This window comes from Conger conger, chromosome 8 (genome assembly GCF_963514075.1).
Source record: "Conger conger chromosome 8, fConCon1.1, whole genome shotgun sequence".
Taxonomy (NCBI): domain Eukaryota; kingdom Metazoa; phylum Chordata; class Actinopteri; order Anguilliformes; family Congridae; genus Conger; species Conger conger.
The window spans coordinates 5,100,733-5,112,749 of record NC_083767.1 but is presented as its reverse complement, the minus strand read 5'-3'; the positions used below and the strand labels follow the sequence as shown (position 1 = coordinate 5,112,749).

Sequence of the window (12,017 nt, the reverse complement as noted above, 5' to 3'; positions counted from 1 at the left end):
ACGACTGCACATTGTATTTCTCCAATATATTTTAATGAAATTCGGTTAAACGGAGGTCTCGTTCGGCAAGCTGACTGTGTCTGATCACGCCCGAGACAATCCTCTCCAAACACAGCTGTTCTAATATCCGTGTCAATAGCTAGCCGTCATTATCCGAGGTCTACTCAGTGAGGGGAAATAAAAAACCTCTTAATCCCCATGTCAGCATTAAAAAAAAGGACATTTCTGTACATCTAGTGCCAATGCATACAAGACAGCCATGTGTCTCCACCTCATTATTTCTCAGTCTAAACATATAGCTGTTAATTCCCCCAGCAATAAAAAAACAGGTGATTGGAATCCTTCAGTCTTTTCAGACTGGAAGCGGTCGGCTGAGTTTAAGACTCGCGTCAGCAGCTGAATGCGCTGCGGCCTACATCCACTGGCAGAAAATAAACGGTGAGGGCGGACATCGTTAGAGTATCTCAAGCACATTTAATCACTTCCACTCCACAGTTAGGCCTGTCACGCAGAACAGCTCTTCATGAAGGAGGGGGAGAAGAGGTCTTATCGTGCGCAGAAAGGACAGGAAGTCTCCCACCCTCCAGAACAGGTTTCAGTTGACTTGCGGTGCTAATTGGCTCCTTTACTGTTTTATGTAAACCTCCTTAAAGAGACGCACTGGACGCGCAACCTCACACAAGCACTGTGATTGGCTGGAAACAGCTGCGGCTGTTCATGGGGAAAAAACCTTATATACGATGACAGCTGAATACCCCCCCCCCCCCCCCCCCACACACACACACACACACACACACACACACACACTTTACAACAGTCAACTGCCCCCGCCGAAAGTCATTAAGCAAGACTGTTCTTTCCATTGTCTGACTTAACGACCCCTGCTTGATTTGAGGAGATGTTTAAGATGGAATCCATCCTGGTACAGCACCTTCACTCCTCTTTAAAACAGTGCTTTAGATGCATATTCATTGTCATGGAAATCTTCAGAAACTACTATAACATTGTACATATTATAGTATTGCTCTAATTACTGGTTGGATGAATCAATTTGCAGCACATTAAAGCAGCTGAAGTAACACTGTCAGAAGAAAGGCTTCAAAAAGGCACCTCTCTCCATAGAGTTCAAGAGTCTTTTGTCAGGCAAAATGTTTTTTATCTGTGAACTTTCACTCTTTTCAAATCTACCATAGGGGGTTCCATAAAGAACTGAAAAGGGTTCCCCTATGGAGACAAGCCAGAGAACCCTTTTCCCGACAGTACACATCAAGAAGAACCAAGTCAGAAAGTGAAGGAATGCATTGGGAAGGTCACTTTAATTTATTCTGTTGAAGAACATAAGACTGTTTGAAGCAACAAACAGAACTGGTGGTCAATACATTTGTGTAGCTAATGTTGTGTGCTGAACACTTCTGAACCCTTTAAAGGAAAAATACCACAGGATGGAGTGATTCTCACAATGACTGTGTTCAAACAATAAAGAACATTACATAACCCTACGTCACTAAGATGTATATACGCATATACATTTATCAAGACTTATGGAGGAAAACTCAGTAATACTTGTATGATACTGTAAAAGAACAGGAAACATGAGATGTTACCCTAAATTAGCAGCTCTAGCTTAAACACGATCAGTTACCCCCCCCCCACCCCCCACCCCGATGTTCCCTGAGAGTGAACCCTTCCCATGACTCACTTCCTCTCCCATCCTCTCTCATCTGCACACATTTATGTTTATGAAAAACAGTTCTTCATCTTACACTTCATCTTCCCCCCCACCCATTCCTCTCCCATCAATACTATCGGCATTACATAAAACAGATCTGTGTCACCATCTTAGCTTTTTATAAAACGGATTCAAAATGGCCGCCCCCACTAACACACAATGGGCGCATTCACAGCGGTGTACATGAGTGATTTACGCTCTGTATTCACGCTCAACGGGACAAGCCCACGTCGAGTCTGACGGATGTCGCTTGCGTGTCGTCCGGGAGATTGATTGCGGCGTCTTATCTGCGACTCGACTGTCGCGTCTTCGTTTCGTCTGATCGGCTGGTCAGCCCTAAGGCCGTACCCGTGGTAACAGCGGAACATTTCGCTCTAATCTCGCACAACAAAGGGCTGGGGACCCTTTCATTCTGTCTAACTTTGCTCACATGGTTGATCAGTATTACCACATCTCTCCTGGCAGAAGAGATAGCGTCCTCATCTAAATAGGCCTTCCTGGTGAAATCAAGTTTTAAAGGTCTGAAGGATAATACAACTACGTGTTTGAACCTGATATAACCATAATGATTGAAACAGCAGTTTCTCAACAGGAGACACTTGTATCTGTGCCCTCCTTATAAACTTAGATACCCTTCAGCAAAACAACGTTCAGACAGTTTGTCCGAAAAAGGAAAAGTGACAGAAGATCATTTGATCCCAGACTAGTGGCCTCAGTAGCTCTTTCAGGTGCTCTTACTGTACGTGTTCAGTGGTCTGTCTACAGCACACAGCAGATAAAATCTTCAACGCATTGATACTCAAATCTGACCCTCAAAGCCTAATCCAGCCCTGGTTTTCTTTTCTACCAGGATATTCACTGAACAGAGTGGAGTCTTCACACCTGACTCCCAGGTAAAGGGAGGTTGGAAAACCAGCAGTTCTCAGCCCTCGAGGACCATGATTTGAGTAACAGGGGAATTAGTGGAATGTAAATTAGCGCAGTGTTAATCACAGTGTTCATGGCTAGGAGTAAACAACAGAGTGTGTCTGTGTGTGTGTGTGTGCACACGTCTGTGTGTGCATGAGAGACCTGAGGTGAGTGTGTGTACAGTACAGACAGTACAGTGAGTGTGTTTATGAGAGCACTGTGTGTGTATATATTAGAGTACAGTGAGTGTGTATATAAAAGTACAGTGAGTGTGTTTATGAGAGCACTGTGTGTGTGTATATTAGAGTACAGTGAGTGTGTATATAAAAGTACAGTGAGTGTTTACGACAGTACAGTGAGTGTGTATATAAAAGTACAGTGAGTGTTTATGATAGCACAGTGTGTGTATGAGAGTATAGTGAGTGTGTTTATGAGGGTAAATGGGAAGTATTCTCATAGTACAGTGTGTATGAGAGTATAGTGAGTGTGTTTATGAGGGTAAATGGGAAGTATTCTCATAGTACAGTGTGTATGAGAGTATAGTGAGTGTGTTTATGAGGGTAAATGGGAAGTATTCTCATAGTACAGTGTGTATGAGAGTATAGTGAGTGTGTTTATGAGAGCACAGCAAGTGTTTACGACAGCACAGTGAGTGTGTTTATGAGGGTACAGTCTGTGTGTATATTAGAGTACAGTGTGTGTGTTTACGACAGCACAGTGAGTGTGTTTGTGTGCGTGTGTCTGTGTGTTTAAGACAGCACAGTGAGCGTGTGTGTGTGTGTGTGTGTGTGTGTGAGTGTGTGTGTGTGTGTGTGTTTAAGACAGCACAGTGAGCGTGTGTGTGTGCGTGTGTGTGAGAGAGTGTGTGTGTGTGTGTGTGTGTGTGAGAGAGAGTGTGTGTGTGTGTGTGTGAGAGAGAGAGTGTGTGTGTGTGTGTGTTTAAGACAGCACAGTGAGCGTGTGTGTGTGTGTGTGTGTGTGTGTGTGTGTGAGAGAGAGTGTGTGTGTGTGTGCGTGTGTGTGTGTGTGCGTGTGTGTGTGTGTTTAAGACAGCACAGTGAGTGTGACGCTTCCTTTGGTCCTCTTGAGGATGCCCACCGCCTCCTCATGAGTGACTCCCTCCAGGCTCTGCGTGTTGACGGCCATGATCTGATCCCCGCGCTTCAGACGCCCGTCTTCTGAGGCAGCCCCCTGGGAGAGCACGCAACACAGCTCAGTGTCAGATTCACTCTGATAACAGCCCCTGGGAGAGCACGCAGCACAGCTCAGTGTTAGATTCACTCTGATAACAGCCCCCTGGGAGAGCACGCAGCACAGCTCAGTGTCAGATTCACTCTGATAACAGCCCCCTGGGAGAGCACGCAGCACAGCTCAGTGTTAGATTCACTCTGATAACAGCCCCCTGGGAGAGCACGCAGCACAGCTCAGTGTCAGATTCACTCTGATAACAGCCCCCTGGGAGAGCACGCAGCACAGCTCAGTGTTAGATTCACTCTGCTAACAGCCCCCTGGGAGAGCACGCAGCACAGCTCAGTGTTAGATTCACTCTGATAACAGCCCCCTGGGAGAGCACGCAGCACAGCTCAGTGTTAGATTCACTCTGATAACAGCCCCCTGGGAGAGCACGCAGCATAGCTCAGTGTTAGATTCACTCTGATAACAGCCCCCTGGGAGAGCACGCAGCACAGCGCAGTGTTAAATTCACTCTGATAACAGCCCCTGGGAGAGCACGCAGCACAACTCAGTGTTAAATTCACTCTGATAACAGCCCCCTGGGAGAGCACACAGCACAACTCAGTGTTAAATTCACTCAGATAACAGCCCCTGGGAGAGCACGCAGCACACCTCAGTGTTAAATTCACTACACACTATTTAACTCTGGAAGAGTACATTTCACCATGACACTACACTTCACTCTGATACAGTACAGTTTACACTAATAAGAGTACATTTCACCCTGATACAGTACAGTTTACATTAATAAAAGTATAATTCAATCTGATAGAGAACATTTCTATCTCTCCTGGTCTCATATAATCTCTAAAAGTGGAACAGACGTTGAACATTTTAATGTGCACATCACTTCCATTTACAAATACGGACTTGTAGTTAACCGGAATTCAGGTTTGTCAGTCAACTGCAGGTTTTTCAAGAAAGCAACCTCTAGCCATGATAAATATTAATAAAACAATGCCTTCCAGAATTTGACTTGATGCAAACTTGAAGAGTTAATTGCGCTGAAGTCATTATGTTTATACAGCGTGTTTGTTCAGCAGACAAGCCTTCTCTAGAGGGACGTGTACTGCTTGGAGCAATCTTTAAACAAAACATCCATTTATACAACCTGGATATTCTACCAGCGCTCCACAGATTGGGTTCCATGCCCCAGGGTACAACAGAAGTGCCCCACCTTGGATTTGAACCTGTAACCTCTTATGAGCCCTGCTTTTCAAACACAGGCAGAAACGGAAGAGATATGACGGACACGTGAAACGGTTCTTTCAGGGGAGGGTGGGGAGTCAATCTGACTGACGTCAACCAAGCTTGAACTGGTCAAACCGTGTTGAGTACGGAGCTGGTCCGAACTGGCCAACCAGCCAGCGGTTTGCGGCAGGGATAACTTGTTTCAGCTTGTCGCTCAGCCACCACGCCCGTGTTGGGAGTGTTCCTCACCTTGCCGAACACGGTCTTCACGTAGATGGGGAGGTCTCCGTGGGGGCTCCCGAACCCCCCGACGATGCTGAAACCCAGCCCGTCGGGCCCTCTGTCCAGGGCGATCGTCTTGTACTGCGGCGGCCTGCAACGGGCGCAAACACCACCATGCATCATGGGAAAAAACATCTGTTCTGAGGAGAGCTGAAAGACCTGGTCAGGGGGGGAGTATGAGGGTTGTGTTTAGAGGCTAGGAGTAGGAGGGTTGTACATAGAGGCTAGGAGTATGAGGGTTGTACATAGAGGCTAGGTTCATGAGGGTTGTGCTAAGAGGTTAGGAGTATGAGGATTGCGTTTAGGGGTTAGGAGTATGAGGGTTGTGTTTAGTGTTGAGAGGTTAGATTTAGGAGCTGCGGGTCGTACCCCAGCTCGTCGTGGAAGATGCTGCTCGCCGTCAGTCCTGAGAGAGAGAGACTGGCAGCTGCATGCTCCTGGGGTGGACCTGTCACACTGGGGTCACCGCCTGCCACCACCTATACACACACACACACACATATACGCACGCACGCACTCACACACACATATACGCACACACACACACACATACACACACACACACACATATACGCACACACACACACACACACACACACGTATACACACACACACACACACACACATATATACACACATATACGCACACACACACACATACACATACACACACACACACATATACGCACACACACACACACACACACACACACATATATGCACACACACACGCACACATACACACATATACGCACACACACACACACACACACACATATACGCACACACACACACACATACACACACACACACACAAACATATACGCACACACACACACACACACACACATATACACACACACACACACACACACACACACACACACACATATACGCACACACACACACACACACACGTATTCACACACACACACATATACGCACGCACACACACACACACACACACACACACACATATACGCACACACACACATATACACACGTACACACACACACACGTATACACACACACACACACACGTACACACACACACATATACGCACACACACACACACACACACATATACACACACACACACACACATAGACACACACAACTGTTAAGACAGCTGAGCATTTCCATGGACAAATCTATCAGCACTGTCTCTACAAAAGGCATGGCTTTGGTTCAACTCTAACAGAGTCCAATTGGAACCATATGTACCGTGTAATATAGTTAATATAGTACTGAACATGTTACTGTGTGCTTGTGCATTTCACTGATTATGTGTTTGTCACCCTACATGGTCCACCATGTCTCTCTTAGCTGGAGTTCACAGTGAGAGCACTGTTTACTGAACAGAGCAGAAGGCATCAGGCGTGTCTGTCTGTCTGAACGCGTGTGTGTGTGTGTGTGTCTGTCTGTCTGTGCATCTGTCTATGTCTGTCACTGTGTCTCTGTCTGTGTGTGTGTGTGTGTCTGTCTGTCTGTGTCTCTGTGTGTGAGTGTGTGTGTCTGTGTGTGTGTGTCTCTCTGTGTGTGTCTGTCTGTCTGAACGTGTGTGTGTTTGTGTCTGTCTGTCTGTGCATCTGTCTATGTCTGTCACTGTGTCTCTGTCTCTGTGTGTGTGTGTATGTGTCTGTCTGTGTGTGTGTGTGTGTCTCTCTCTGTGTGTGTCTGTCTGTGTGTGTGTGTGTGTGAGTGTGCGTGTGTGTGTGTCTCTCTGTGTGTGTCTGTCTGTGTCTGTGTGTGTGTGTGGGTCTGTGTGTATGTGTGTGAGTGTGTGTGTGTGTGTCTGTGTGTATGTCTGTGTCTGTGTGTGTGTGTGTGTGTGTCTGTCTGTGTGTGTGTGTCTGTTTGTCTCTCTGTGTGTGTCTGTCTGTGTCTCTGTGTGTGTCAGTGTGTGTGTGTGTGTGTGTGTGTCTGTGTGTATGTCTGTGTCTGTGTGTGTGTGTGTGTGTCTGTCTGTGTGTGTGTGTCTGTTTGTCTCTCTGTGTGTGTCTGTCTGTGTCTCTGTGTGTGTCAGTGTGTGAGTGTGTGTGTGTGTGTCTGTGTGTATGTCTGTGTCTGTGTGTGTGTGTGTGTGTCTGTCTGTGTGTGTGTGTCTGTTTGTCTCTCTGTGTGTGTCTGTCTGTGTCTCTGTGTGTGTCAGTGTGTGTGTGTGTGTGTGTGTGTGTCTCTGTGTGTGTGTCTGTCTCTGCGTGTCACCTGCAGCTTGATGGTCCCAGAGGCGTTCTTCAGCAGGGACACAGCCTGTGTGTGTCTGTGTGTGTCTGTGTGTGTCTGTCTGTGTGTGTGTGTCTCTGTGTGTGTGTCTGTCTCTGCGTGTGTGTCTGTGTCAGTCACCTGCAGCTCGATGGTCCCAGAGGCGTTCTTCAGCAGGGACACAGCCTGTGTGTGTCTGTGTGTGTCTGTCTGTGTGTGTGTGTCTCTGTGTGTGTGTCTGTCTCTGCGTGTGTGTCTGTGTCAGTCACCTGCAGCTCGATGGTCCCAGAGGCGTTCTTCAGCAGGGACACAGCCTGTGTGTGACTCATGTTCTCTGTAGGAGTGCCGCAGATGGAGATGATCCTGTCTCCCATCTGTGGGGGGGGGTAAGTGTAAATACCTCCCACTGGGTCCTGTACAGTAACACCCAGAGAACAGCGCCAGTGTCTGACAAACCGCATCTCTTTATCTGAGGAAATCTAAACGCTGCAGCAGCATAAGCAGGTCAGGACGACGCCACTTCCAGGCAGCTGAGGCCACCCCTGCTAATGCAAAAGCTAAAGGCTAATTTAAAACAGGAGCACAAAGAGAGGGTCGTTTCACGCCCTCACCGGGGGAATTTCAATACGCCCAGTGCTGCGTCCCCTCCGTTACTGACCCAGGCCCGGGCCCGTCGCCATGACGCAAGCACGAGAGACGCCATCCAAAAGTCAACATCCACAGCCCCTGCTCCATTTCAGGCGCAGGAGACGGGGGCAGCGGAACAGCAGGTTTACTGTCACAGATGTCTCAGCGAGGCTGTTTCTCAGCAGCACAATGACTGGTCTGTCTGGGGTCCCGCGAGCGAGGCGCTTTTGGGGGGTGAAGGGGACGTTCGGCCAGCTGTGTGGATCGTACCGCTCAGACCAGCGTCAGCTGCACAGAGCCTCCTCTGAGAGTATGTGTGTGGGTGCAGCCAGGCTAAAACCTCGCCTGATCTCCCCGCCATGAGACCTACATAACACAGTCATACGCACAAGGTCATAACACGTCATGAGCAGTCATCAGCGCATTACAGTCTACATGCTGAACTGTCAGAGTACATGCTGAAATCTCCCCGCCATGAGACCTACATAACACAGTCATACACACGAGGTCATAACACGTCATGAGCCGTCTACATGCTGAACTGTCTGAGCTGAGTACTTGCTGAAAGGTTCATAAAACGGATTTGCGTGCGGGGAATGATATGACCCATTATCCTGATCAGGGTCGCAGGGGGGCTGGAGCCTATCCCAGCATACATTGGGCGGAAGGCAGGAATACACCCTGGACAGGTGGCCAGTCCATCGCAGGGCACACACACCATTCACTCACACACCCATACCTATGGGCAATTTAGACTCTCCAATCAGCCTAACCTGCATGTCTTTGGACTGTGGGAGGAAACCGGAGTACCCGGAGGAAACCCACGCAGACACGGGGAGAACATGCAAACTCTACACAGAACGGGGATTCCGTGCTGTGAGGCGGCAGTGCTACCCACTGCACCATCAGTGCCACCGGGGGGGAATGTTTTAAGGGAAATAAAACAGCGGGCGGTTGGTGTGTTGTGGTGTTGAGGGTAAATAAAATGGCGGAGCGTACTTTGAGTCTGTGTGTCTGCGCGGCCAGCCCGGTGGGGTGCATCATGGCGATGAAGATGGGCACGTCTCCCAGAGGGCTGCCCAGCCCGCCCGCGATGCTGATCCCCAGAGAGTCCGCCGGCTCCTGAAAGAGCAGCGCACACGCAACGCACACACAACGCACACGCAACAAACACGCGACACACATGCAACACACCCGCGACACACATGCAACGCTCACGCAACACACACGCAACGCTCACGCAACACACACGCAACACACACGCAGCGCACACGCAACGCACACGAGACACACACGCAGCGCACACGCAACGCACACGCAACGCACACGCAACGCACACGAGACACACACACAACGCACACGCAACGCACACGCAACACACACGCAACACACACACAACGCACACGCAACGCACACACAACGCACACACAACGCACACGCAACACACACGCAACACACACGCAAAAAATTACACACGCGGTAAAATTAATATGGGTGGAAAAATCCTGATGCACCCATCTTATGATGCCAATTCAACTGCATCGATTTTAAATTGATTAAAATAACAATTCCTAAAGTACATTTAAATATGGCACTTCTTGAAAATAAATGTGCTGAGAACTTAAAATTGTTTTAATTGTCGCCGGTCACATTAATGTATTCTGTTTATCTTTAAGAATAGTTTTGTAATCAAACGGATTGAATCATAACAATATAACTGAATCAAATTGAATTGTGGTGAAATGAGAGCTTTAATGATGCAGTTTGCAGAAGATCGTTTGCAAAAGAACCATAATGAAATCAAATCAAATCGGGTCAGAGATTTATACTCTGACTGTACCTGTTTAGCCACAGTACTGCATTATTGGGAAGACAGTGTAATGAACCATTTGAAAAAGATGGCTAACCTTCGTAAACTCGACGGTTCTGATCTCCTGATATTCAGACACTGTGGGAGAAAAAAAATATATTAACAGTGTTAGCTCACGGTTTGTGTGTTTCAGCAAACAAATGGTAGCTGTGACCGCAACATTGGGTCCTGCACACACCTCATTACCCCGGTCCTGTTGTGGTCTTCTAACGGTCAACACATTCCTGCGGCCGCTGTGCTTTGACAGTTTTCTGAATTCTCCCGATACCCGCTAATTAGCCGCAGTGAGCCGCCCTCAGCCCGGAAATAATGAATCACACTGCGCAGAGGGAGCGAGGGCTAGAGCCAGCTCAGCAAAGAGCCGGCGCTTCCTAAAACAACGTAAACAAGGTCAGCCGGCGCCCCCGCTTACGGGGAACCACGCTCGGCGAACGCCTTCAGCCGACAGGAAACGCAATTAAAGAACCCCAGCGGCTCTGCGTCCAGAGCCACTCCACAGCCTGCGGCCCAAAGGGGCGGCCTGCGGCCCAAAGGGGCAGCCTGCGGCCCAAAGGGGCGGCCTGGGGCCCAAAGTGGCAGCCTGCTGCCCAAAGGGGCAGCCTGGGGCCCAAAGGGGCAGCCTGCGGCCCAAAGGGGCAGCCTGCAGTCTAGTGGCTAAGGGGCTTCACTGGCACCTGGAAGGTCGGTGGTTCAAGCCCCAGTGTAGCCACAACAAGACCAGTGCAGCTGTTTGGCCCTTGAGAAAGGCCCTTAACCCCACATTGCTCCAGGGGGGATTGGCCCCCGCTTAGTCCAATCAACTGAAATTCGCTTTGGATAAGTGTCAGCTGGTCAAGTGTTTGTGCTGAGCAGAAGCTGTAGTCTTTAATTCCCCCGGGGGCTCCATTTTTAGAAAAACTCACAATCATGGCTCTTCCTGGGGTTGTCCACTTCCTCTGACAGGCTTCCTGTCCCGGGGAGGCCGTAGGGGGCGGATCCGAAGCTGCCCGTTTCGCTGAACTGCAAAACCGATCGGATTACACGTCAGAATCGCTAACGACCGCGGCCACAGTCTCAGGCACGCGAAGCCGTGAAACAGCGCAAGCGAATCCAATCCCAGCGCAATCGATCAATTCAGTGTGATCGCTTAAGAGGGTAAAGGGGCAGGCCACCGAAAAACTAAATGAAGGCATATTAAGGTGTGCAGTTAAGGTTGTGAGTAACTGCAGGATTGGGAAAGAGATGTCGCTGTTGAATTTTGCTGTGTACATTTCTGACACTGAGGCTACATTTTATTAGGTTAACCTGCAGCCAATATCCATGAAACTTGTCACATTCCAGCCAAACTGTCTGGATGGGCAGATACTATACTGGGTGAGTAGATACACACCGTAATATCATTTCTGTGTGAACTGCGGGTATTGATTGGCTTACCTGGCTGCTGTGGGACAGCCTTCTCTCAGAATGGAAGGGCCCGGACTTGAACCTGCCCACCTCCAGGGTAATGGGCCCAGGGCAACACTGAAACAGAGAGGACGTACTATCATTTTTAAGGTCCCATATTGTACACATTTCCAGTGTTTTATTTTAGGTCCTAATATCCACAAGAAGATGTTTGTGTGGTTTTAAGTACTTTATTCAGTTTTTACATGTCCTTTCTCCAGCACCTCTCATGAGCTTTACCAAGAACAGGCTGTTTTAGTGACAGTGTCTTTAAGACTGAGTGATATCAATGAACCTCTGTTCCGATGTGTGTTTTGATACTGTCACAGTGTTTTAATAGCACCAAGAATGTCATTTTCCACAATATGGGACCTTAAAGACACACCGTGGTCACTAAAGCAGAACGGAGAATAGGATAAATTCTCTGTAACACAGAAGAGGGAATAAAGTGCAGTTCTTGAAGCAGACGGCGGTTCTGGTAGCGGGGCCGCTGGGCGCTGCTTGAGAGAGAGCGTCTCGGAGACGTGACGGACCTTCAGCAGAGCGG

At 48.6% G+C, this 12,017-nt stretch overlaps 1 protein-coding gene across 3 annotated transcripts in view; it reads right to left on the bottom strand.

Moving 5' to 3' along the window:
* Window positions 1–1,694: 1,694 nt before the first annotated feature.
* Window positions 1,695–12,017, bottom strand: part of LOC133134927 (multiple PDZ domain protein) — a 75,431-nt gene continuing 65,108 nt past the window's right edge. For all 3 annotated transcript variants that reach the window (XM_061251540.1, XM_061251541.1, XM_061251539.1), the window contains 9 exons: window positions 12,004–12,017; window positions 11,462–11,548; window positions 10,951–11,047; window positions 10,086–10,126; window positions 9,178–9,300; window positions 7,821–7,925; window positions 5,714–5,823; window positions 5,312–5,435; window positions 1,695–3,829 (listed from right to left, as the gene is read on the bottom strand). The exon at window positions 12,004–12,017 is cut by the window's right edge and continues 134 nt beyond it. In XM_061251540.1, the coding sequence (XP_061107524.1) occupies window positions 3,683–3,829; window positions 5,312–5,435; window positions 5,714–5,823; window positions 7,821–7,925; window positions 9,178–9,300; window positions 10,086–10,126; window positions 10,951–11,047; window positions 11,462–11,548; window positions 12,004–12,017 (848 nt within the window). In that variant the 3' untranslated portion in view covers window positions 1,695–3,682. The remainder of the gene's footprint in view (window positions 3,830–5,311; window positions 5,436–5,713; window positions 5,824–7,820; window positions 7,926–9,177; window positions 9,301–10,085; window positions 10,127–10,950; window positions 11,048–11,461; window positions 11,549–12,003) is intronic.